At 44.1% G+C, this 26,730-nt stretch overlaps 2 protein-coding genes across 2 annotated transcripts; one reads left to right on the top strand and one right to left on the bottom strand.

Moving 5' to 3' along the window:
• The first annotated feature begins 127 nt into the window (after positions 1 to 127).
• LOC118742594 (peptide-N(4)-(N-acetyl-beta-glucosaminyl)asparagine amidase) lies at positions 128 to 3,414 on the top strand. Its single transcript, XM_036474788.1, has 8 exons — positions 128 to 921; positions 982 to 1,136; positions 1,220 to 1,732; positions 1,797 to 2,119; positions 2,178 to 2,262; positions 2,593 to 2,689; positions 2,751 to 2,873; positions 2,938 to 3,414. The coding sequence occupies exons 1-8, from the start codon at positions 444 to 446 to the stop codon at positions 3,225 to 3,227; spliced, it is 2,064 nt and encodes a 687-aa protein (XP_036330681.1). The 5' UTR covers positions 128 to 443; the 3' UTR covers positions 3,228 to 3,414.
• On the bottom strand, positions 3,354 to 26,712 carry LOC118742591 (midasin). The gene is made up of 14 exons (XM_036474783.1): positions 26,393 to 26,712; positions 26,098 to 26,324; positions 25,090 to 26,035; positions 24,847 to 25,010; positions 19,417 to 24,781; positions 18,320 to 18,485; positions 16,427 to 18,252; positions 7,500 to 14,054; positions 7,310 to 7,436; positions 4,811 to 5,282; positions 4,635 to 4,740; positions 3,960 to 4,565; positions 3,824 to 3,901; positions 3,354 to 3,753 (listed from the first exon to the last, which is right to left on the bottom strand). Exons 1-14 carry the CDS (start codon positions 26,507 to 26,509, stop codon positions 3,574 to 3,576), a joined length of 16,935 nt encoding a protein of 5,644 aa, XP_036330676.1. The 5' UTR covers positions 26,510 to 26,712; the 3' UTR covers positions 3,354 to 3,573.
• Positions 26,713 to 26,730: the final 18 nt, after the last annotated feature.

The following is a 26,730-nucleotide window of genomic DNA, read 5'->3' as shown; positions in this document are numbered from 1 at the left end:
AAAAAAAATAACGAAAATTTGTGGAATGACATAAATTAGTTAACAATCACGAGCAAAATAAAAAACAGCTGATTCATCTTTGTTTTTGTTCTACTGTCATTTAAATTTTTGTGTGTGTTGATTTTTGTACATTTGCTTTCACGTCTGGCCCGCGATCTAAATCTAAGCACGTAACAAAGCGTTTTTCTTGACTCGTGGCTACTAAAAAAATATATATATTACACAAATATATATATTATATACGTAAATACATTTTCGTTCATCGAATTCTCCACAAAAATAGAGTGCTTGTGCGAACTTTTGTTTAGTGTAAAAACAAATACGGAGGACAACAAATTTGTGGAGCGCCCTCTGACTGACTCACTCTACATCGCTTGCTGTCTGCCTTCACGCTTCTTTCCATCATATTACGCGCGGTCGTCGTCCGCGAAGCAAAACGAAATATGTCTGAAGTGAATTTCGACTGTATACGCTCTATTGAGCCCAACGCAATAGACATCCCACCCGCCGCCGTCACAGCATCTACCTCCACCGCTACTGCAACCTCACTTACCTCAACCATTACCCATTCAACTGGTGCCGCTGCGTCATCTTCGCAAATGCAACTGTCACAATCATTAAAAAATTCCAAAGATGCTTATCTCGAAGCGACTCGCATTTTAATCGTGCTCTTGGAAAATGTACTTAGCGAGCCAGCTAATGCTAAATACCGCAGCATACGTCTTGAGAATAAAACAATTAAGGAGAAATTACTCTCAGTGGCAGGCATTGCGCAGTTGCTAAGTGCTATAGGTTTTAAAAACAACGACACAGAATATACGCTGCCACAGGAGGTGCCTCTGCAGCGGATTCAACAATATAGAGACGTTTTGCGCGAACGACGTGAAGCGTGGCTTAAAAATACAACTCCGACAGCTAGAGGTAAAATCAATTACAAAATCCACCTACAACTTATAATATTACACAATATTCTATTTTCAGGTAAATTAGTAGAGGAAACCACAAAAGTGAATGGACATGAAATGGCTGCATTTTCAAATAAAAGCAAAGAGCAAGTGCCCCAAACGGAGCCATTGCCTGCACCTATCACAGTGTCCGTTCCATATAAGCAACGCATTCAGTTTCCGCGTATACTGGTTAGTGCCGTATCTAAATTTTTATATCTCTATCGACTAGTAATTTTTCTCTTTTCTTGGCGCGTATAATAATATAACTTTAGCGTTTAAATAATGCTTTCCTGCAAGCTTTGGAGTTGCAATCAGATTCTGTCATGCAGTATGAAGATGAAAAGCTAGTATCCGCTGGACGTGCACTCATTCCCATAGATGACTTAACACATAAAGCTAGTGAAAAACTGCTCGCTATTCAAACACAGATCAACGCCGGAAAATGTAACGAGAAGGAACCATGCATAAGGGATCTAATTGTGGTCGAACTGTGCAACTGGTTCAACACAGAATTCTTTGAATGGGTCAACAATACGCCTTGTCGCGTCTGTGGTAGCGAAGAAAGCAAGTTACGACGAACGCAAACCGAAGGCGATCTACGCGTCGAGGTTAGCTTTTGTTGCGGCCAGGAGACAAAATTTTATCGTTACAATGATGTGGCGCAGCTGTTGGTATCGCGGAAAGGACGATGTGGAGAGTATGCGAATTGCTTTACGTTCCTGTGTCGTTGTTTGGATTACGATGCACGGCTTGTTTTGTCGCGTTTCGATCATGTATGGACTGAGGTGGGAGAGCAAACAGTTCAAATGATCACATTTGACTGACTAAACTATCGACTAATTTTTACAGGTTTATTCAGAAAGTCAAATGCGTTGGTTACATGTTGATCCCTCCGACAATGTAGTGGACTCGCCGCTTATGTATCAGCATGGTTGGAAGCGGCCAATAGACTACGTGATAGCTTACTCTTGTGACGATATACAGGATGTAACGTGGCGTTATGTGAACAATCATAAAGAAACGTTGCAGGCTAGACGACTTTGCAGCGAGACCGATTTGATTGCAGCAATTTTAGGTATACGCAAAAAACGGCAGTTAGGCTTTAGTGTCGAACGCAAAAAGGCGCTGAGCCTACGTACATTGTCTGAGCTATTCGAACTTACGGTGGAGCGGTGAGCTTTTATTTTATTACAGTTAACGTTGAAACACTTAATTTTGGTTAAATTACAGACAACCAACAGAGAGTGAACTTAGAGGGCGTAGCTCAGGTAGCTTGGCTTGGCGCCAATCACGAGGTGAACACACGTTCAACAATGTAAGAAATCTTACAAATCAGTTCTTTTGACAAATTTCGAGTGAACAAATTATGTTGTATAAAACACAATAGACGCTTTTGATTCGCCAACCTCATAGTAAGCTGAGAATCGAACATCTGCATTTAATCCGAAGCATTGATTTAAACGAGCCCTACGCTCTGCTGTCTAACAAATTTTGGACCCTAAACGAGCAGAGAAATGGCGAATCGGAAATGGCTAATTTAATACAACTGTTTTCTTTACGAATTATGAGAATAATTCTTTCATTTGATGACGAATACCTCATGCGAATTTGGTTTTAATTCTTACTTTGATTCTTTCAAATGTAGATCTTTGTTTTCACTCTCAACGACGACGAAATTAGCGCTAAGAAATTTAATATGCGTTACAGCTGTGCCAAAGATATCTACGAGCGTTATCTTAAAGGTGAGCATAATATTTATATTTTCTATGGAATGCCCGACTAATTGTATCTCTTGCATCTTAGCTGGTACCTCGGAATTAAAAATTCTGCAGACGTACAAGACTTGGCAAAGCGCACAATTTTCATCCAGAAACATTTTCCGCAAGGTCGAGCGTGATTGGAAAATGGCTTACTTAGCACGAGAAGGTTAGGACTTGTAGAAATTTGTGTCTCCATTTACTCCAATTTAATTTTTTTTATTTCATTTCAGAAGGTGCTGAGCAAGGTGAAATCGTTTGGAAATTCGACTTCAGTAAATCTGGTTTGAGAATTAAGTCATACAAATTGCGTTTCGAACGCAAAACTTTTGGCGAAGGTCAAATTGAGGTGAATGTGATTGCTGACAATGGTAATGCAAACATTGTTGGCGCTTCAGTATTTCAAATCAAGGCTGTTTTGTCGGGTGGCAAAGGTGATGTCGCTTGGCAGCATGCTCAGTTGTTTAGACAAAGTCTAAATCAAGCAGAGAGTCTATTTGATTTGCAAATCGAGTTGATATAAATTTCCAATTTATATCAAAATTCTTGTGCAAAAATTTATGGTTTAGTTAATTTAATAAGAAAAAATGTATTATGATTCCTAATTAATTGTTCATGAACAAGCAAAAAATAATGTGCAACATATGTATGTAAATTGCAAAGCATGTTTAACGTCACAGATTCACTTGAAATCTTAAATAAATTTATATTTGATACAATTCAAACATTCTAACATAAATGCAACAGTTCTTTCGCTTTCAAAAAAAAACCAAACAATGATATACATATAATTCAAACGATTATTTTTGCTATGCAAATAACTTGCTTTCATAAAACTTATTAAATATCTGGCCGGTGGCGCAGCTGCTTCACATTTCACTGTTCACCAATTCGAACCATTGACGCATTGCCTCACTCAGCACCAAAGGTAGTTGATTCAAATCGCGTACAATCACATAATATGGGAATGGGAAATCTTCCAAATAAGATTTAATAGTAATGCGTTTGTCAGGTAGCATCTCCATGGTTTGTATGTCCAGTATTGAGTCCTGAAATAAAAAAAGTAAAATAATGTTTGCTTTTTTCCGAAAGCTAAAAAAACAGTCGCACAACACCAACCTTATTATCTGGATTATCAATTATTATATACACTAAGAATATGCGTTGCATGCGCGCCAACTTGATTGCGTTTCGCACCTAAATGGAAATAAATGTTTGATTCTACATTTACCAAAAAAGTTTTCTCACAACCTACCTTAACACGCCCCTCGCTGAATATATTGCGACCATCACTCAGTACCAGCAATAAATTTTCGAATAGACCATTGTCCGTGCCCAGTGCACCCTCTTCCATGTTTGCCGTACGCACAAAATCGAGTAGTTCAGCGATTTTTGTCTTATCCTGTGCAAAATTAAGTGCATTCACCAATTTGGGTCCATCGAATTGTTCTGTGTGATTGAGTATAATTTGTGGTGATTCACCGAATGACACAATACTCAAACGACCGCTTTCAAGCAACGTTAGCGCTTGCGAAACTAACGAGATTGCCTCGAGTGTTAGTGTTTTCGAATTGTTATGATGCATCGATTTGGAATCGTCGATGGCTATTGTGATTTTATAGTCACGTTGTGCTGCTTTCGTCCGACGCAACCATATTTTATCTTTGCGAAACTGTGATGCTATATAGGGTATTATCTTTTTCATATTGATGCGACGGCCGGTGCGATAATCGCCTTTTAGACGTGTACACTTGGTGGGTTCCAAAATGAGACGCAATTGTTCGCACAGTTCGCGTGCATTTTGCGCCATGCGATTCGATATAGTTTGCCACGTTTCGTAATCCTCGTGCATTGGAAGAGACTAAAAGGAATTTGGTTAATAGGTTTTAATAGTAAGCGGGTATGCGCGTAAAATAAATGGAAAACTTACGGTCTTATTGGCTGTTAATTGCTGTTGATACGCCCTGCGCATTTCCAGCAGTTCAGCTGTGCTTAATTCTTCACTTCGCGTTAGGTTCTCCAAGAGTATCTCTTTGCTGAAATATGCCACCAAGTATTTAGTATTAATGTAATTATGGCAAAAGCGGCTATATTTAAAATACATACTTGCAATGTGCCGAAGTATCATCACTACGCGTCACCGTCATGGTTTGCACAACTTCACCTTCAACTTCCATTTCTTCAGGCGCCTCAGTGCGATCCTTAATACGTTCAGTCTTCGAAGGCTTATCTGATTTTTTGTCAAACTTCTCGGCGCTCATCTCTTCGGGATCCTGTTCCTCTTCGGGTGACTTAACTGTTTCCTCTTCGTCCTCTTCCTGTAGGCCCTCATTGTTCTCTGCATCCTCGTTCTCAGCATCTGGCTTCTCTTCATCCTCTTGATGCTTAATCTGCTTTGACTGCTCTTCCGTGGCATTGTCAAGCGTCGTTTTATCGCTGTTCTTAGGATCTTTTACGTGCTGGAACTCTTCGGCATCTGCTTCGTGGTCGTCTTCGATCTCTTCATCTTCTTTTTGTTGCTGCTCTTTCATTTTATCTATTGTTTTCAGCTGTTTTATTTTGTTCTGCTCCGCTTCGCCTTAGAAAAATAGTGTTTTTGGTAAGATCTAAGTTTTATTTAAGTTAGTTAATAATGGCGTTTTCTTTTCTATAAAAAAATGTTGCCTTTTCATTGCGCCATCCTTAGTATTTGGGCGTAGAAGGCACTGAGAAGGCAACATTTTTCGGTGTATTTAAGTTTCATTTTAACAGAAGCGTTACTCTTGAGATCGATTCAAATGGAATTTGTTACTCATTTTTAATTTTCATGGGGTTCCATCCTCTTATCCACATCCTAATTACGCTACTGAAGACCGCCCGCTTTATTCCGGTGGATCGCATACAAAAAATTTTCCAGGTATTGCCTACTGAACTGGCCGAACTCACAGACAAGTGTGACCGGACCGAATGTACCAATCACGACGATCTTATTTTTTAAAGGAACTCAATTCGGACACCAACGATTTACGAAATACGGAGCCTTAAATTTAAGGGTGAATGTCAAGTGCTTGGCAACACCGAGCGGCCATAGTTTCGGCGACAAAACACACCTGGACCTCACTAAGCTCACGTGAGCGTTCCGTCGACGTTTCATTGAGCACCTTAAAAAGGACAGGTCAGACGCAGCATGCTCCGAAAAGCTCATAGGATCCGTCCTAGTTAACCATCGATAACATTCACACATCTGGAGGTACAGACAGTTTAAAGCCAAACCGTCCTGCTTCAGCAACTACAACGGAACTGAGTATCTCATCGCAATTTTCAACCTACCCATAGACGCACAGTTCATTCCAGAAGTGCGAAAGAGAGATAAAGTGAGTCCTAAGCTACTCGAGGCACTACTCTTTCCCTCAATTACCGGACACTTGAGCCTAGTCTCACATCCGCATGGATTTCGCAATTGCCCCGCAGAAATCAGATGGACTCATCCAGAAAAGACCCCGAGCCCGCAATGTACCTGTGGCGCTGGATCTGTCAAACCTGCCTTTAATACGGTGAACCACGGCATGATGGTTGAGGATATCGCATAGTCATCAGTACCAGGTCACACAAAACGATGGATCGCCAAATATCACTTACTTCGCCAAACTTCCACAAGCGACCCAGGCGGTGTCATGTGTCTCATATGCCGATAACTGCTCTATTATGGCCATCGGACATAATATTGATGAGCTCGGAACACAGATAAACAGCTAACTCTTATACGCTTCCGCACGGAACGTTATCTAAAACTATCGGCAACCAATTCCGTGGGCACTATGGACGAAGGAAGTGAGCATCGGCCTGAACGTAGAGATCGATAGAGCAAGAATTTTGACCCTATGAATCTGAACGTCCTGTCCTTCTAGGCTCACACTATGAGAATGGGCGAAAAAATCCGCAGCAGAAACTAGGTCCTCCAATCGCTTGGCGTCAACACCCGGAGAAGCGAAAAAGTTTTGTTCTGCGCAACTCCTCTGGATGCCTACTCATAACATCACAATGAAGCCGAGCTACTTCCGGCAAGGAAAAAAATTATTCTTCTGTGTAAACAGGTGGCTCTCGCAAAGCCAACACCACATTCAGACAGGAAGAGCAACACCCCCGCGGCAGGTAAGACACCTAAGCTACCTGAAGGAGACATTGCTAAGCACATCTATGCGTCGATGAATCGGGTTGCAGCTGCAACATAGTATTCGCAGCTCCGCCGACGAAATTAGATTACCCCGCTAGACCAGAGCAACACAAGCTCATCTACCGAACTATCCCACGATAGACTAGAACAACCCAGATTTATATATGATCGGGAACTGTCACTACATCATCACTCCCCAAAATTGTGTATGCTCTTACAACAACAAAAAACACGGCCGGATCAACTCGTGCAGAGCCAAGATAGATTAGGAGATCACTGACGACTGTCTATTATCAATATACAGCACCCATCCAAAACCAGAGGCGCTTTGGAGCAAACCGAGGGAGAAACCTCACTTTTAGTATATTCTACTGTAGTGGTCGAATGGGACACCTCTAAATGCCAATTAGGGGGTTGCTACGTACAGCTACAACAACAACATTCTAACTTACCCAATGTGCGTTCCTCATTAGTTTTGCCTTGTTTACGCTTCTCTTGCGTCTTTTGCTCTTTAACGCTGTCGTCCTGTGCCACTTTCTCCTTGGTCTCAGCAATGCCTTGGTGCCCACCGTCGTTGGTCTATAAGAGAAAAATAAAGTTTTCATGAGGTATGCCTATCAACAGCTTCCCCAAAAAACGTACGTCATTTTCTGCCTGTCCAACTCCATCCTTCTCTTCGCCGGTTTCTTGCTCGTCTAATTTCTGATCCTGCTTCACGTCCTCATTATTCTCACTTTGTACTTGATCTGGGGTGCCTTTGTTTTCCGTTTCCGGCACGGATTGCACATTTTCTTCTTTACTCATTTTGTCCTTGGATTGCTCGTACTCTTCCGGCTTCTCGGCATGCTCTTGTTCTTCGTCCTCCTTATCCACCGGCGGTGCTTCAGGTTCTTGTTCGGCCCGTGTCTGCGTTTCGGCTTCGCCTTCTTCTTGTTCTTCTTTACCGTCTTCATCGTCCAGCTTTTCTTCTTCTTCTTTGTTCTCGTCCTTGCGCAATTCGGTGTCGCCATCGCCATCCTCTGAGTCACTGTCGTCTACATTCGGTTCGTTTTCATTCGCCTCCTCTTTTGACTCTTCTTCATCTTCTTTACTTTGTTCGTCTAACACCTGCATATTCTCCTTCATTTTATCAATGTCAAAAGGATTATCCTCACCCTCGCGCTCGTCGTTGCCATCTTCTTTCTCATCATCCGCATTCATATCGCCCAAATCCATTTCCTCCGGTTCAGGTGGCTCCTCCAGTTCATTGTGGTGGGGGTTGGCTTGGTCTTCGTCCACTTCAGGCTCCTTCATATTGTCAATATCTTTCTCTTGTTGTTTCCGCTTTTCATTCGTTGGCTCATCTGCCGCATCGAGTCCTTCGTTTTCCTGATCGTTTTCATTGGCGGCATCATTCTTCGTATCCAAGTCGTTGTGCGTGTCCTTCTCGTCCTTAGTGCCCTTTCCTTGATCCTCTTCTTGTTCATTCTCTTCTTCCTCTTCCTCGTTCTTCTCTTCGTCGTCGCCCCATATCTGGTCGTCCAGCTTATCTGCCTCCTCCCCCGTCTCACCCATTTGCTTGTCCAATTCGTCATCATCTTCCGACTCACCACTATCATCCTCTTCTGGCTTTTCTATATCCTGCATATTTGCATCAAAGTCCTCACTCATCTCAATGCCTTTGTCCTGCTTGCAATCTTCTGGCTGTTTGCCCTCCTCCGCTTTTCGATCTTCAGGCCGTTTCGCATCGTCCAGCTGGTCCTCAGACTCAATTCTGTCTGAGGCATCATTTTCACCTGTGCCGTCTTCCAGACCGAAACCTTCACCTTCTTTCTGCTCTTTCCCTTGACCCTCTTCATCTTGCATTAGGTCGGGTGGCACACAAAATCCTTTGCTGCCGATCTCCACAAACACCGTTAACATGACGGAGAGCATTTTCGCCGATACTTTGTGCGCGCCCAGCTGCTGGAAGAGATAGTATTCTGCCAACAAATAGTATTGCTCCAATATTGGTATGAGCGTGGTGAGTTTGCGCGCGCAACCCAATTGCGACTGGGATGGTGTGGCGTGCTTGAGAGCGAGCAGCACGTTAGACAGCTGCTCGACAATACTAACAATATTCAGCGTTTGCCAATCGGACTCCAGCGCCGCGTGCACCTGCTCCTTCAAATGCTTCTCCTGCAACTCCAGCTCATTTCGCGCCTTGCTTGGCGAGAGCGATTCCTCTGTGGGCGTAGTGGTCGCCTCTGTGTACTTTTTGTAAAGCTTCTGCAAAGCCATTAGCACAGCGTGCAAAATACTTTCGAGGACGGCATCTAAATTATCCAATTCGATTGAGGGCGTTAATTCATTTGGCGAGGATATACGTTTGCTGCACGACTCAACGAAATCGAGCAATTCTACAATGGGTTTGGCAATTGGCAGTGGTTCGCCGGCGCCACTTCTCAAACTGCTGACAATTTGCTGCAGCGTCTGACGCAGTTTATCGTGTGTTGCTCTGTACTCTGCCACCTTAGTGACACTCAAGAATTCTTTGTCGTGACTCAGCATATTTGCGAGGGTGGCCTTTGCTGTTTTGATGACATCATCACAGTTGTCGTTGATTGCATTGAAGTAGGCAGAGTTTTGCAATAGGCGGTTTTCACTATGCGTCAGCACAGTATTTGCTTCGCTATCGCCAGATGGCGCGCACGTCAGCAGTAGGCTAAATTGCTCCATCACATAACGCATGCGAGAGATGGACTCACGCAAGGCCAGATACGAGTCGCGCGCTTCTCTGAAAGCCAAGCTTTCCACGGTTTTCGCCGAGATAGAGCACACTTCAAAGATCTCTTTAATATCCTGCATTAGTATGTCCAAATCGTAAATTTGCTTGCTAGTATGTGCGAGCAGACGCCTCTGGTTCTGCACCAGAAGGAACATGTCCACTGCAAAGCCCTTTATTCGCTCTATATTGGGCGGACCCAACTCGGACAGCGGCGCCAACATAATATTCTGCAACAATCTTAATTTGAATTGGCATTTCGCGTAGTATCGATCCACGTTTTCGTTCAGGTGCTGCACGTTTGTGTGCAGGCGCTTATCGTTGCGCGCGCCAAGCATGGTCTTAATGCAGAACGGCGGCAGCGTAAACTCGTCGAAATCGGTACGCAATGACAACTCCATCAGTCCAGCCTTGTAGCTCAATCCAAGTTGTGTAAGCGTCTTGAATAGATCGGTCAGTCCTTTGCGTTTTTGCTGTAAAATTTGCTTAGCTTCCAAAACTTGCTTTGGTCGCTCCTTGCTGCGGTCCACGCTGAGCGCGCGCAGCTCATCGCAACGCTCCAGCTGTTCGCAAAGCACGCTGTCCAAAGCAATGATTAGCTTGGAAAAGCTGGCATTGCCAACTGTTTCCTTTACTACGTTACGCGTGGTTTTGAAAAGCCGACTAACCTTATTGAGTAGACTTTGTTCGCTCCCTTCGAGTGGTGGTAGTTCACTCACAGCCGCTTCTTCGCCTAAAACGAATTTCTCGGCCAGTTTTTGTGGCGCGACAAAATTTTTAACTTCCACCAGGTAATACTTGATGCGCGTGTCATAGCGCAGTTCGCGTCCTTTATCATTTTCAAAATTGTAATCCTTAACGGTGGCATCTTTGGGCTGGAACACTGGCGTAATCTTCTGCTGCAATTGCTGCTGGTATTCTTTTAGAAATTTATTCAGATTGCGATGCACGCGCGCCACATTGTTGCGCATGCTGAAGTAGGACAGATCCTTATTGTAGCTTTCTATCTTCACCAGTTCCTTCAATTTCTTCTCGATGGGCGCGCGCATGCTTGCCGCGCTCTCCCCGATTTCTTGCGCAAATTGCGCGAAGTAAATTTGTAAATTGCGCAAGCCGGCAATTAGCATGCGCGCATCGTCGACGGGAGTGCTCTGCAATGCTAAGTGTTCAACATTGTGTAGATAAAGTTCGAATGCTTGCAAAAATTGTAAGCGCACATGAAAATCGCCATAGTTAGCTGCTTCTACGAATTGTCGTAGTATGCGCACAATGTCATCAGCGCTGGCAGTTGTCTTCTTCTCGACTTCAGCCTCATCGAGCACTTCACCGTCGCCAAAACGCTTCTCTGTGGTTCTTATATCAGTGTAAGAGCTATCCAGTGCACGCTCGCGCAAATACTCCTGCAGCAGTTGGTAGATGAAAAACCAGTATTTGTATGCGTTCGCTTCGATCTTCCGCTGTGTTTGATTCAAGCAGTTGCGCCAGCATTGCAGCTCGAGCTTCATCCAACGCTGCACGTACTCAGCCACAGCGACTTCCTGCTGGCGCATGTGATTGCCCTTGTGTGCCACCTCGTTCCATTGGGCGAGCTTTTGTCGCAGCAGCTGAAAGCCGGTATTGAAGCGCACTACCGGCGCTGTAGCTGGCAATGTGCGTATCCTATCGATCACACGCTTGATGTCTATCAGGCTGGCATGCTCGGGGTACAACGCCAGCTGCGCATCGGCATGCGCTTCAATGTCCTTCAGCAAGTCAAGGCAGCCCATTATTTCTGGTATGTTGGAGTCTTTGTAGTAATTGTAAGCTTGCGCAGTTCTTCCAAGCAGCGAAGAATTAGAGTTAGTAAGCTGTTGCTGTTGCAATGCCAGCGCAAAAGTGCAGCTATTGTACGCCGCTTCAGTGAGCCAATCATTTAAGCCACGCTTGTAGTGCGCATATAGCGGCACAAATGCCTGCATGCGCGCTTCAAATGGTTCCATGAACTCCAGCTGGTGTTTAGCAGCACTCGTGGGCTTGTGATAGTAAACGCGCGTATACTGCTCCATTAACTCAATGAAATGCGTGGCGAGAAATGTGTAGTCCTCATCGCGTATCACTTGCGTCGATTGCGACTTCAAATTCGACTTCTTATCCAGTTTCACCACCTTTTCCAATGTTGCTTCGATCAGAAATTCGCCAAAGTCTTCTTCCACATTGGTCGGGAAGTGCGACTCGATTTCTTGCAGCTCCAAGAGTTCCTCGTCTTCCTCAGCGCATTTGGTCTTATTCACGTAGAGGCTTTCCTCCTCAGCCTTCATGGCGCGGCGGCGCTCTTCCTCAGCCTGCCAGATGTGGTTCGATACATTGAAAACGTAGTCCAGCTCACCGAAGATCTGCTCATTTATGTACTTTGAAATGGTAATGGTGTTGCGCAATTCGATGAGCTTTGCCTTGAGCAACCGGAAGTAGCTGTGATCGCTGTGTGGCAGTTGCTTCATTACGGTGTTCATAAACGAACGTTGCTGGAGCACGTCGCGCGCGGATAACTTCACATCGGTTTCCATTAAGTGCTGCATAGCCGGAAACTGTGCTATATTGGCTAAGGCAAGCGAAAGTTTATCATGCGAGTTCAAATTCGTGTATACCTTTAAGCTGCCCAGCTGTAAAATATTGGCACCCGCTTGTGTGAGCACTACCTTCAGGCCCTCAAAGCCGTAGCGCAACTTGTCGATGGAGTACTGCAACGGCTGTACGAAATCTTGGTAGTGATCCATGTACGCTTTCAGTGTGTGATTGAGGAAACGCTGTGAATTCGTTATCCACAGGTTGAGTTTGTTCACCAATTCTGCGCTAGTATTTAGAATTTGAGCAGCCGCGCTCGGATGGAAATCGCTCATGAGTTGCGTACACGCTTTTTGTGCATTTAGGATAAGCCCAAGCAGCGCCTGTGGCGCGCAATTCGTATTGAGGTAGTGCGTTATGTCGTCCACCAGCTTGCTGTAAAGACACTTTTCCGGCCGCAATGCCAATTTTTGCGCGAATTTTTGTTGCTTCGCTTGCAAAAGCTTCAGGCGCTCTTCTAGCGCGACATATATTTCAGCGCCGAAGTGCTTGTATTTCATGACTATTCGCATAAATTCATAAGCAGTCGTCATAGTATTGAGACAATTTATATCCTCGACAACATAAAGGTTCTTCAAGCGGTTCTTTTCGACGGGATCTATCAGCGGCGTAAAGGTAAGCAAGCAAACTTCAATGGCACCAATTAAACTGCTTAGCAAAGCAGCCTGATATTGCACAGACTGGTAGTAAAGTGCGCCGCGCTTCGCCTCACTGCAATCAGCGTTAAGCGCGCTCGTCGCTGCAGCAAGCGCATCCGTTAAGTGCTGCACAAGTTTTTGAAAGCTCTCATTGTATTCGCTGAAGTTCTCGTTTTCCAAACTATCGCACAGTTTCTTTACATATGAAACTTCATGTAGCAGTTTTGTTGCGCTGGTTCGCGCGACCTGCAAATTATTTTGCCAAATATTGTACTGCGGCGTGAGCAACGCGGCGTTGTGCCACAGCAGCTGTTGTAGCTGCTTCAAAGTTGCTTGCCATTCGTTCAGCTCGTTGATGGGCACTGGGCGCAGGCTACCATCTTCTTGAAACAGCAGCGCGCCGAACACATTGAGGAAACCGCAGCCCTCATACGCGTAAGCGCAATCAATATCTACCGTTAGCCTAAGCACATTTGTAGCGTTATCGCGCGAGGCTAGATTGCCCAATTGCATATTGTTGACCGCATTCTGCAGGCGGGTATGGTATGAATTGAAAAATTTGTAGCTACCATTTAAGTGCAATAAAAGTTGCTCAAAATCGTCAACAGTTTCAATAATCGATAGCTGCTTCATAAGTTGCGTCCATACTTTCTGGGAGCGTTTGTACGCGCTCGAATTGTATACTTTAACCAGCTGCCAAGTGTCGCTGCTTAGCGAGCATATTTCCTCGCAGTAAAATTCGTTTATGTGCCCAACCTCAGGCGCGCTCCTAGTGCCCAAAACGCTTAGCGCCTTCGCTAGGTAGAATTCACGCACTGATAGTAAGCGAATTTCATATTCCTTTGGCTGTAACTCTGTAGCCAAGTCTTCCCTCGAATTCACGACTTTTTGCAAGGCTTCCACTTCAGTTTGTAGAGCAACTAAGTGCTCAAGCGACCAATTAACACTTTCCAAAGCAGCATTTGAAAACTCCAATAACGCCGTATGAAGCGTTTCCGGAACTTTAGCGCTTTGTGTTTGCTCTATTTGGATTTGCTTGGCATTGGTGTTGATGCGCTGTTCTATATAAGTATTGACAATGGCGCGTGCGCGCTTAGCATTATCGGATTTCTGCGCAAAGAATTTCTTTAGTACGATTTCCGGCGCATGACTACCGTATGATGGCACTACAGTGAGTAGCTGATCCAGCTGCCGCACCAACTTGTAAAACTGGATCTGCGTAGGGAAGAATGAAATTATTCAGCTAACAAGAAAAATTAAATAAATATAAGTTCGAGTAAAACCGGCATATTAAGGCATCCGGGTTTCAAGTAAGAACGATCACTGAAGAGACCGAAGAAGATCCGCGCCAGCGTTGACGTTTAGGGACATGCGCCTTGGAATACGCGGACCTTCTAAAGGGAAGTTAATAATAATAATATTTTGGCGCTTAAACTTTTGCTTAGTGCTCGGCCGAGCTTCTCCTCCAATTTGTGGTGTACGTCTTGATGTTATAACACGAATAGAGGGATCTACGAGGTTTACGCCGCCTCCGAACGGCAAATATTTTTATCAGAAGCGTTTTTAAGGCAGAAATACACTCGGAGGTTTGCCATTTCCTACCAAGGGGCGACCGTTGTTAGAATTTTTTTTATAATTTTATACTACCAAATGGTTTCAAGAGAGGCGCTGGAAGATGTGAATCTAGTAACAGGCGTGTGAGTTGGCGTCACAGGTAGTTGGTGTACGCTATAGATTGCTCGCTAATGGCTGCCGTCAAAGTAATTGATGACCTGTGCTCAAAGGTAATTGGTTGCCTACCCAAACTGTCTCGCTTCTTCACTGCCAGGAACTAATCCTCTCCAACAGCAAAAAAAAAACCACCCAGCAACCTTCGACGGCCTGCTATCTCTAAAAGAAACGTTGTTGGCAATAAAGAAGGCAATTCGCCGCTGGTTTTTTCGCCGCGGACAAGTAGGACGCAGTGGATAAAGCTACAGACATGCCATAAGCACTAAATATTGAGGCCCAAAAGCTCCTAGTAAGAGAGCACAACATCATGTTCAGCAAGCAGTTCCTCGTAGGGTGCTACAGACGTGGGCACCCGAACAGACACTTGCTCGGAACCTTCATCTAGACGCGTCCAAAGGGATCTCTATGCACGAAGTCCAACCACAACTACATAAACCACTGCGTCCGTTACTGTATAGAATGGCAATCAACGACATTCACAGATAGACTATCACCACGGACACTATTGAATGTCGTCATAAGAGTCCAATCACCACCTGTGGAGAAAACTGAGCTTCAACTTCCAGGACCCACGTAACTCTGTCCTAATTGTGATCTCGATATTATTGTAGGTTAAAATCCTACATGCCCAAACTAGACCCCGACGTATTCAAATTATGTCCGGTATGTGAAGGCTCCCCACACAATACCAATCATCACTTCACATGACCCACCCCAACGCAACTCAACTAACACCTCTCTCCCTCTGGTCCGGACCCGTAAAAACAACCTCGTTTCCGGTGCCTACCGTTAGTTGGGCTTGACGCCGATTGAAGGACTATCGGGTCTAGGCATGGTTAAATAAGCCGCTACAACAACTCAGGCTCTGCTGTGGCTTCGTCGGGATTTTTTCGACTGACCTACAAACTGGTAACTCTATTCGACATCCAATTTTAACGATTATTGTTTAGGCTAAAAATACATTTAGCCTCATAATTATGTAGGTCCTTAAAGAGCGTAAATATCGCGTATAAGTTTACAAGCGAGCGTGTACCGATGAAACAATCGACCAATAAAGAAGTAGTGACTTGTTCATCCATTTGGAGCAATAAGCGTGCAATTAAGGTTTTTTTTTAGTTATCCTAATATTGTATGGAGTCCTCGTTTATCGATACGTTTTGAGTAAAAAGGGTGCTCGCCTGTAAGGACATGCAAGCTTTATAAGGAGTATTCCATTGCTCACAAAGGAACGATCTAAGAATAATCTTTGGATGATCCTATTTTTAAGTGGAGAATTAGGCATACTAACGCATTTTAACTTTTAGCTCACGCTTGTTTGTGGTAGTGCCCGCCTCTGTTCATAATGAACCAGATAAATGATGAATGATGAAATAATGAAGAGAGTACGTTGAGCTACGCTAACAGGTATGCATGTCTGCACTGATCTAGGTGCCGGGGCACGACAGCATTAATTGTAACGAAATACTGGCTTGGATATCTCAAAGGTAGAAGAGCTGTTGCCAAAATGTGGCTAACTGGTGTTGGAAAGGCATACAATCCTGAGGTCTATCTATGTAAGAGTTTATGGCTCTGCTGCGGCGGAAAACTGTTATTACGTTCTCATGAAACTGGACAGAATGGATTTGTGTCGACCAACTGCCTTATGGACAAAGAACGCTACGCCCTGCTGGAAGGCTTGGATTGGGGCGAAAGGACAGACAGACAGACAGACGGACATTTTATTGTAAAATTTACCAATCTCTATGAAGGTTCGTTTAAACTGTTATAAACAGCCGTTATGTGATCATAGTTATAATATATACCCTTGTACACAAGTGCGCTCAGGTATAATAAAAAATCTCGCCGTTCACCCTTACCTGTTCCTCCTGATAGAAAGGCGCGAAATGTATTAGATTTTTATTGTAGACTTTGCGCATCAAATTGAGCGGCAGTTTTATGCTCAGCACATAATTATTGATTTTCTGCAGACTGTTGTTGAACTCAGCATTCAATTGGCAATAATTAGGCAGCATTGTAGTCAGTAACTGAAGCAAATTTTTCTCTAGCCATTTGAAATGCAACACTAGCTTATCCATTAGATTCCTATTCAGCACTTTGTTCACCACCAACTTTTGCTGAGACATGGCCAATAAGCGATTTGGCCACATATAAGCCGTAATTATAGCCGAAAATGTGTGCACGTCAATGTGCGCGTAATCCAGTGTCGCGCTCAGCACTTCACGCATGCGCGCAAGGAGAGTAGAGAGATTTTGCAGCAGCACATTGTCGTAGCGATCTAGCGCTTTATTTGCTGCAACGGTCAGTGAGTAGGTGAACGCGTCCATGTCATTGATGTTGCTTACCATACGCTCTGGCATGGGCTGCAGCAACAAGTGCGCAACAAGTTGTGCGCTCAGGCAAAAGCTCTTGTGATTTTTTGCATCTGCCGGTTGCGTAGCATAGGCGCGTATGCGCGAAAATAGCTTATTATTCCATGGCAATTGATGCAATGCGGAGTCGAATTGCGCGCTAATGTGTTTAATGCAGGCAAAGAGGGACTTTGACAACTGTCGCAGAGATGGCGCCGAACTCAGCAGCTTGTCTATGTAGAGATAACGCAATTCAGCGTCGCCAATCGAGCTTGATTCGTACAACATATAAATGCAATATCTTATAATTTCTTGTGTGTCTACTCTCGAAAAGTCTACGCTCGCAAAATCGGCAAAGACTTCTGTTAGTGCGGATTGCGCGCGTTCGCCAAAACAAAGCAGGCTGCTGAGTGGCTCAGCTTGTAATTTGATTAACGAGAGCGCATCTAACTCATCGCTGTGCAGCAAAATAGCGGCCAAACGATTATCATCTTCATTCTGTGGTGATGCGCCTGCACCGAATTTTCGACATTCATCCAAGACAATTTCACGCAATTGATTCTGGTAATAAGCCAGTCCGAAGCCCATTAGGTCAGTGTTTGCTGCATACACATACACTTCCATGCCGCTTACATAGATGGCGCGTTCCATATCGTAGCCGATGCGCGCATATGATGCAGTCAGAAAGGCGAATTGTGTGAGATGTGAGATGTTGAAGCTGTTAATTTCCGTCGAATGCAAAAAGCGCGTGTGTACATTTAGGATACAATTAATCGCACGCATGCCACGCACACCATTCAAGTAGACAATGAGACGCATGTCATCGACGCTGTAGGTGTCTTTGGCGATTGCCAACTCCACACAACGGTTGCGCATGGCACGCGACAGTTCGCCATTTTTGGGGTCGATGGTTAGAAAAGCGCGGAAGTTTGGCGCCTTTTCGACAATTTCCGCGCTCTCATTTGCCGATACACCTTTCTCTGATATTAGCAGATTGCCATTAGGTTCGAAAACGGGATTTAGACGATCCAAAACGGCTGAAGAGCACAAGTTCACATGCTCCAAGAGAATGTATTGTCCGAATTTGAGTGATTTAACAATTTTGGAATCGACCCACTCGAAAGAGCCGCCAGTATTCAGCGAATCAGCATTGCGTACGTGATTTTCCAACGTATTAAGCCTGCTCTGCTGTTGGACTAAAGTGTCTTTGGAGTATGAAGTTGCGGACTGATCGCTTGCGGATTGCAATAGTTTGTCGATTACGACACCTAAACGTTGTATACGCTTGCGGAAACTCATCAGCTCGTCCGACATGGATGTGGCATTGGTAGTAGCTATTTGGAAAGGATGTAGAACAGAGTTCAAGATCACATAATTTAATTTTCATTGCAATATACAAACCGAGTTTCACATTGGATTCCCTGCAGTAATCGCCCCAAATCTGCAGCAGCTCGGCCACACTTTTATAAGCTTTAGATTTCTCCTCCAGTAGCATGAAACGTAGGTGAGCAGCGAGCACGGATTCAATGCTTTGCGATGTTTCTTCTAAGTGCCGGTTTAGATCGATCTAGAAAACGAAGGAAAGGAGTAAATATTTTTATTAGATGGATAGGTCGATATTAATATGAGGTGTGTTCTACAATCTAAGTATCTACTGTGTCTACTGCTCTAGCAACACTTCTGCTAAACCTGAGACCTCTAAAAAAGCTGGAGAAGAGTACAATTGGGGTTGTTGCCTCCGCCGCAGCACGGCACACATAACAGTTGGTAGCTATTGTTGTTGGCAAGGAAGTTAAGTTTCCCAATGCACTCGAAGACTAGCGAAGAAATGGGTTCGAAAGATGAACCCCCTTGAGTGCCGAGTGGCGCTCACTGAGAATGACAGTTTTCTTAACGGTTTTTCTTTTACGATAGAAATACATTGCCTGCCGGGGGGTAACCGCTATTTGAAAAAACTTTTTTGTTTAATTTTTTTTAAGTTGTCCTAGAGTCCAGTCCTAGGGTTTAGGCATCCGGAAAGTGAGAGCGAAGCAGAAAACTCAAGTGCTATTTTAGTTTCTCCAGTTCCACCTACAAAGGATTTGTGATGCCTGGACGCTGCAGGAAGCTTCTAATACTCGCACATTCCTCAAATCTTTACTATATTTAGTAAGAATGGCAGACTTTTTTTCCGAGTGCTCCGTGCGCTTAGCCTTATTCAAATAGTGGCGTACCTCTTTCTTTGGAGATGAGAGTTCCCGAGACCACCAAAGAACGGCTAATGGCCTAATGCCATTTAGCCTATTATGTTGAAGTTCTAACTTCATACAATGGAGAAACTACTAATGCTGTGCCCAAAAAACTCGATAACTCTGTGAACCGATGCGGAAGGTTCCGATGAAATCGTACGTTTTGGGAGTAAGTCGTTATACAGTATATTTTTCAAGACTACGTCTAGTATTTTTTAGTCAACTCTACCTAAAAAAATATACAAAAACTAGAACTCAAGCGATGCTTACCTGCTGAAAACTGCCTGTCACAGAGTCATCGATGGTGTCCGTATTGCAAACTTGATTCGATAGCGTGCACAAAAGGTCAATCAGCTTAGTCTTGCCCGTATCGGTTGGCCCGCAGAGCAGCACCGGCTTCTCCATACGCATGCACTCCACGACATTCTTCAGCATCTCACGCTGCGAAGCCAGCAAAATCGGGCACAGATCCTTGCTTCGAAGTGGGCGCAGTGCTTGCGCATGCCCATCGCGTTCCAGCACAATATCGTTCAAATAAATTTTATCAGCAGTCCAATAGAGTGACACATCTTCGGAGATGGCGTTCAACTGATCCGCATCACAGTCAAATACCTTGGAGAATGCATTGCGTATGAAACGTTTATCTTCTTCACAGCGCATGCGCTGATAGTAAACCAATTTCATGCGCTCAAAGAGGGTGAGCAAAAAGATTTCGAAATTTCTACGAAACAACCCCAAACGGGTTGTGGCTGCTGAGCAATTATCGGTTTGGAAAATGAAACCAGTTTCGGGATTTACTAGCAAGTCACACCAGCGTAAGATGTCACGCAAGTTTATTTCGTACGGTCCACCCCTATAGCCGAACTCCAGTGCCGCTATGCCGTTGTCCAGCATTTCGGAGAACTGTACCAGTCGCTTGGCTACATCTAGTACAATTGCGGGCACAACGCTTGCTTCATTGTTGGTAAACTCGACGGTTGCCGGTTCTCTAGACGGCTTCTTGTAAAATTCAAATAGATTTGTACCTGTCTCGATGCTACAGTTGGTAAGCAATTTGGCAAACTGGGCGCACATTTCTCTGAAATGCGATTCGTATTTGCCGTTTACAACAAACAGCAAGTCCTGTGTGGTCAATTTGCGCAGATAGACCTTGTTAAAACGATTCAAGAATGATTGCGGTAAGCCCTTGCGGCCGCCGCCTTGTTTAAGCGGATTCTGACAGGCAAAAACGCGCGTCTCCTTGCTGAGGGTGAATGTCTTATTCAATTCAGGTATGTAAACCTCGCCACGATGATCGAGTATAGCGTTGAGGCCCTCCAGCACTGACTGTGGTGCCAAGTTCAGCTCATCCAACAATATCCAGGTGTCGTCCGCTTTTAGTGCGGCCAATAATGGGCCATCACGCCACACAAAAGAGCCGCTAAATCCTGCCTGCTCACTTGTGACCTTTTCAGCAGCAGTGTCTAAAATGTTATCTTCAGCCGGCAGATCGGTGCCAAAGAGATCAGCCAGATCGGTGTGCTCGCAGAGATTTATGCGCACGATGCGATAGCCAATAGCAGCGGCAATGCTCTCGACGGTGGATGTTTTACCGACACCCGGTGGGCCTTCGAGGAGTATGGGTTTGCGCAGTGAGAGCGCGGACAGCAGACGAAATAGATTTTGTTTAGTTGTTGGCGCTTCGAATAAGAAACTTTTGCTTACGGCAGCGCTGGAATTGCTGTTGGTTGGTATAAAAAAGGGCATGATGCCGAATTTTTCAGCGTTGTGTATCACATCCTTGCCACGCTTTTCTTCCAAATCCGCGAAGGTGAACTTTTCGCTCAGAATACTAGCAGCTTTTTCGATGGCAAATTTGATTATCTGCTTCTTAAGCAACTCAACCTTTTCCAAAGTCTCATGGGGCAACATTTCCAAGGCATCCAAGAATATTGTCTCTAAACCGAATATGGCGCGCTCCGGAAATGTCAAGTTTGCATTGCTGACAATGTAGTTGGCCCACGCCAGTATATCACGTATAGAATATTTGAACTTCTCCACCAGATCGCGCATGTGCAGCACCACTTCCACGAGATAACTGGCGATTTTCGTTATGTCTTCTCTGCTTGCACTTGCTGATGCTTGCAAGTTTTCCAGCATACAGTTGCTGGCAATTTGTACTAAATCTTCTTTCGTATCAGATGGAAGACACCAGATTTCAGTAAAACGGTTGCGCAGCGCTGGCGAAAGCTCCTTCTTACCGAAATCACCACCTGGGTTCATAGTGGCCAGAAACTGGAAGCCTTCCTTCGCTTGCACAACAAAATCCTTGGCGATATCCGCTGCGTTGTCGGCGTCACTGACGCCTCCCTTCTCTGCTAACAACACAGTGCGCTCCGGTTCTAAAATACAATTCAGCCGCTCTAGCACTGAGTCCTCAGCCAAAGAGATTTCATCAGCCATGAAGTAGGAGCCTTCCTGCATAGCAAGTATAAGCGGTCCATCAGCCCACTCGAATAATTTTTTTGCAGTGTTTTCATCAGCGCTCGCATCGCGACAGGGCCTTAAGCCGCCTAAGAAATCTGCGCCTTCTGTGTGCATATGACAATTGAGTATGCGCAGTTGCACGCCACGTATGCTGGCTAGCAGCTGGCAAACAGTAGTCTTTCCGCAGCCAGTGGGACCGACAAGCAAAACGGGTTCATTAAACTCCAAAGCTTTGGCGGTCAGCACAGCCATGCGCGTCATATTGCGTGTCCAAACAATGTCGGCGCGCAGCTTGTACGTTTTGATGGCAGCAATAATGTTGCGCGTCACCGCCGAGCACGCTTCCTCGCTAGCCTGGGCATTGAAAAGTGTCGATAGATCAACGCGTTTCCGAAAGTTCTTGTACAAGGTCTCCTCGATAATTTCGATTTCAATGTCTGTACGTACTTTTGCGGACAAAACCAAGTATCCTTCTTCGATAAGGTGTTGATTCCAATCGTACTTTGAGTCCTCTAGCAGTCGCTTGTCCGCGTAAGTGTAACGATTACCCCAGCGGAATAGATCGCGCAAGGTGAATACATTTTTAGTGGTGGTCTTACGATTCTTCTGCAGGTCGGACATGCACATCACCATCTTTTTGGCATATGTTGTTGGTATTAGGCAACGTTTTTCCAAAATAATTTCCAGCTCGTCGCGTGGTATTTCTGAGAAATGCAATTCGATGAAGCGATTCTTGAATGCGCGCGACAGTGTTTTTCGGCCACCATACAAACCAGGCGGATTTTGGGTGGCAAATAGCATGAAATTTGGATGCGCCTTTACCAGGGTCTGCGTTTCAGGTATGAAGAGTTCACGATTGTCGTCGAGGACGCGATTCAAAGCCTCCAAGATGTCGGTGGATGCCAAGTTCAACTCGTCCAATATAATCCAGTAACCGTTGCGCATAGCCTGCACCAAGACGCCTTCCTTAAAGCTCAACTTACCAGTTAAATCGGCTACATAAGTGCCAATATATTCTTGCAGGTCCGTGTGTTCGTGGTTGTTAATGCGTAGGCAATGGTTGCCGCTGCATCGCGCTACATAGTCAATCAAACTTGTCTTGCCAGCGCTTGTGGGACCCTGCAACAACACCGGCAGCTTGCCAATCGAGATGATGCGCGCCAAGTCACGTAGGTTTTCTTTTACGCTTTTAGTCAAAATGTAACTGGCATACTCCTCGGGTTCTTTGGGGCCTTGTTGTATCCAGTAGCCTTCGAAATTTAAGTAATTTTCACCTGGTTTGGGTATGCTTTGGTTAAGCACAGCTTTGACGTTGCTTAAAAGCGCTTGCTGTATGAGATGTAAGACCACGTTGTGTGAAGCAGGATCTAGTTGCGTAAGGAAGCTCATGCAAAAGCTCTCGTAGAGATTGCGTTCCACTGAACCGCACAAATTCTTGGCACAGACGCGCAGCGAACGACACAAAGTACGCAATGAAAATACCGGACGATTGCCGAGACCATCATTCAGTTCTAACTTGGACAATAGCTTAAGCTTTTTGTACAATTGCACCAAGTTTGTGACACTCTTCCGCTGTATGCCCGTGGTTTTCAGGTAATCACTTATAAGCACCGTTAGATCATTGTCAGTGGTTAGCTCATCAACGAAGAATTCTGTGAAGCGATTGCGTATGCCAACCGGCAGATCCTTCTTACCTATATCTGTATTGGGATTCATACAAGCGAATATACGAAAGTCGGGGTGGCGCTTAACCGGTGTAAAATCGCCTCTTTCAAGTAACACCACCGATCCATCGGGCTCCAAAATTGTCGACAAGCATTCGAGCATCTCCGCTGAAGCCAAATTAATTTCGTCCAACAATATCCAGTCGCCGTTTTTAATGCAGTTTACTAAGGAACCGGGTATGAAAGCAAATGAAATGTTGATTGACTTGCTCAATTGGGTGTTCAACTTGAGCACGCTAACTTTTAGCGCCTGCCAACGTGGTAATAAGGCCATTTCCTTTTCCTTCAACTCATTTCGTTCTGCCTTGCTGAAAACTGAGTTGATCACACTAACCATCAGTTTAACAATAACCGCGAAGTTGCCTTGATTATAGCAAATTTCCATTTTGTGCAGGAATGTCTGATTTTTCGCAGCATTAAAGGTGCCGTGGAAGAGTGTGTCGAACTCTAGCCGCAGTGGGATCAGTACATATGTCAAATCGACTGGTTTAAATCCACCAATGAGATCTGAAACGTCTGACTGATTGTTCATATTGACAACAACCATTTTGTGGCATGTTCTGTCGGCCAAATACTGTACCGATGAGGTTTTGCCGACCCCAGTTTCACCAACAAGCAGCACTGGTTCAGCGTGCGACACGCACACGGCTATGCGCTCTAGAATACAAGATGCCATTCTCGTAAAAGAAAAAGTTGCATGCGTTGAAACATTCAGCGCGCGTTTTAACGCTGCAATTTCACTATCAAGCCTATTAAGATTATCGTTTAGTTTTGGTCGCTTAACAGCCTGTGGTCCTTCGCTCTCAGCATCCTCTTCCACATTATCTAATTCAATGCTGAATTCATCTACCAGTGATTTAGCAAATAATTCGGTGCGACCAACTTTTATGCCGTTTTTGTTAACTAACACGTCAGGTTTATACTCGTTTGCGAAGTATTCGCAACGCGATTGAATGATTCCTAATTTCGCACCGATGCTTATAATGAGTTTGGTTTTATCTTTGCCTTGCGGTAGATACGAGCAGAAAACATCAACAGCATTTTGAAAGACAAAGTATGCGCATTCGGAGCTAGTTACGCTAAAAGCTGGATTGGAACGCTGGCAAAGTTTTATAAGATCCCGTGTAGAAACTAATCGGCCGGAGTTCGGGATCGATGAGAGTGAAATCTTTTCGAATGGCAATGCGATATATTTTTCAGTGGTATCGGCCTTGTCAGCAAACTCTTGTTGACGCAAATTATCAGCCGCAGTGTGATCTCCGCTGGAGAATGTAAGAAATACATCCACTATACGATTAGCAACCGTGGCTAATTTAGGGTAATTCGTGCTAACCACTTTGCAGAGCTCATTGCGCGAAAGTGGCAAAATATTAACTGTATATAAGTATTTTTCAAGCAGTGTATATAGTGATTTCTGGGCGGTGCCCGTTGACGATTTGTTGGTGCTAAAATAAATGGAATCATTAGCGGTGAAAACTATATATGTACAAGTTTTTAAAAAATTGCTTACCGTACAGTTACAAATAATTGGAAACCAGGCTCAATTTTTACACAATCGCGAAATCCTGGCACACTCAAGTAGTTGTTTTCCAGCAAGCTACTCAAGATTGTATAGGTATCTTGTGTGGCCGAATCCAAATCTTCCAAAAGAAGCCAATAGCCATTCATGACAGCCTAAAATAGCCGCAAACCAAGGTTTTAGATACATTTTTAATATAGGAAAAATAGAAATCAAAGCTCTAAGGCTACTGACCTGCGTCAGCACACCTGGCAGCCAAATGAATTCGCCAGGAACATCCGTACAGCGATATTGCCCCAAAAGCATTTTGCTATCAGTTTGATCGCCTAGTTGAATGCGCAAGAAACCATTACAGCTGACACCATCTGAATCTATAGTTTCACCAAATTTATTAAAAATATCCGGGCCATGTTTTCTTTTGCTTCCAGTTGATAATTTATCGTTTCCATTTACAACATCTTTGCCATTTAAAACGTGATTTTCTTGGCTTTTTTGCTCTATTTCACTAGGCTTGGGTTGAATACGGCCTGTCTTACGCGCCAAAAATTCCACCAATGTAGTTTTACCGCAGCCAACTGGTCCTGAAAGGCATATTGCTTTTGCCGAAGCTATGCCCAAAGCAATGCTACGCAAATTTACTTTTGTAGAATCGACTTTAACTATTGTATCGTATAATCCGTCGTTATTCGCATAAAACTGATAGTTATTCTTATTAAAAATAGGCAACAGCACACCTTCAATATCGGTGATCAGGTTTGAATTTATCTTCAAAGTAATTATTTTATCTTTTTCAAAGTCTTCAGAGAAAATGTTTTTGTATGGAGGACGTATATTTTGCTCTTCATCAAATTCCAACAACACCGCAGGCGGCAATTGGGCACTAATATTTTGCAATTGCGCGGCCGTCATATTTGTAATTACAGCAATAATGTGGTTGCAATAGAGTTGATGTAAGTCATCTTCTTTTCCACAATCAACATATTGCTCGAGAAATACGGACCAATTCCACAAATCTTTGAAAAATACTGGATTGGCGCACAATAGATGATAACAGCATTTTACGATGTCAAGGGAGGTTATAGCAGTTATATGCTTAGAACGTTTGCTGGCCAAAGAGCCTTCGGCCAAAGTAGGGCATTGAAACGGTGCCGGTTTGTCACGAAAATAGCTGATAGCATAACTGCAAAAGAAACATAGTTTAAAGATCTTAAATTTGTCGATAAAACGTAGTTGAATCTTTACCGTTTTGCATCAACAGATAAGCGCATCATGATGGCCAGGGCAATACATTTTTTCTGATAGGTTTCAAAGTCACTTTGGTCAACATGCTCATCGTATGGAATACTGCGTGTAATTAATAGCAACAAGACATATTCAAAAGAAGTAGCTATGGCCGTGGTCCATCTTTCTTCTATGATATGGTCACTCAAATAGGTGAAAAGTGCTTCAACCTCTTTTTCATTGGGGTCCTTTTGGAAATGTGTTAAAAAAAAAACATTAAAATGTTTGTAAACAAAGCTGTTTTTTGTTTGTTTACCTTTGACTTTAGGAACTTTAGCAACACCCTGTCTTCATCAGCTGTTTGCGACGCCGACCGCAGATGCTCGCGCAACTGCACGACGGAGCGCCGTATTTTGTTTACACTCAATTCCATGAAAAACGATGTGAACTTCAAGAAATTCACTGGAATTTTTGTTGGATTTGTTATCTAGATCACTCTTGCAGAGTTTGATCGTAAATTGATCCACTAATTTCACGTAAAATATCACAAAATGAAGCACACACCAAAATGCAAACTAATCGAAGCAAAGCCGAAGGGAAAATGCGGCTTTTCAAACACGTGTAGTGCAGTGGTGCCGCTTTTCCAAGGGGCCG

Source organism: Rhagoletis pomonella, unplaced genomic scaffold (genome assembly GCF_013731165.1).
Source record: "Rhagoletis pomonella isolate Grant_MI unplaced genomic scaffold, Rhpom_1.0 Rhpom_scaffold_00007, whole genome shotgun sequence".
In the NCBI taxonomy this organism is placed as follows: domain Eukaryota; kingdom Metazoa; phylum Arthropoda; class Insecta; order Diptera; family Tephritidae; genus Rhagoletis; species Rhagoletis pomonella.
Note: the sequence above shows the minus strand (reverse complement) of the source record. Positions and strands in the feature narration are given on the sequence as shown.

Bases quoted from the DNA above. Each gene is read 5' to 3' on its own strand.
- LOC118742591 (XM_036474783.1), bottom strand. From the start codon at position 26,509: ATGGAATTGAGTGTAAACAAAATACGGCGCTCCGTCGTGCAGTTGCGC. The intron at 4,741-4,810 runs GTATGTATTTTA...GGCATATTTCAG, and splicing joins GATACTTCGGCACATTGCAA to CAAAGAGATACTCTTGGAGA. The intron at 3,754-3,823 runs GTTGGTGTTGTG...TTTTTATTTCAG, and splicing joins TTGATAATCCAGATAATAAG to GACTCAATACTGGACATACA.
- LOC118742594 (XM_036474788.1), top strand. From the start codon at position 444: ATGTCTGAAGTGAATTTCGACTGTATACGCTCTATTGAGCCCAACGCA. The intron at 1,733-1,796 runs GTGGGAGAGCAA...TAATTTTTACAG, and splicing joins TCGATCATGTATGGACTGAG to GTTTATTCAGAAAGTCAAAT. The intron at 2,120-2,177 runs GTGAGCTTTTAT...GTTAAATTACAG, and splicing joins TTCGAACTTACGGTGGAGCG to ACAACCAACAGAGAGTGAAC.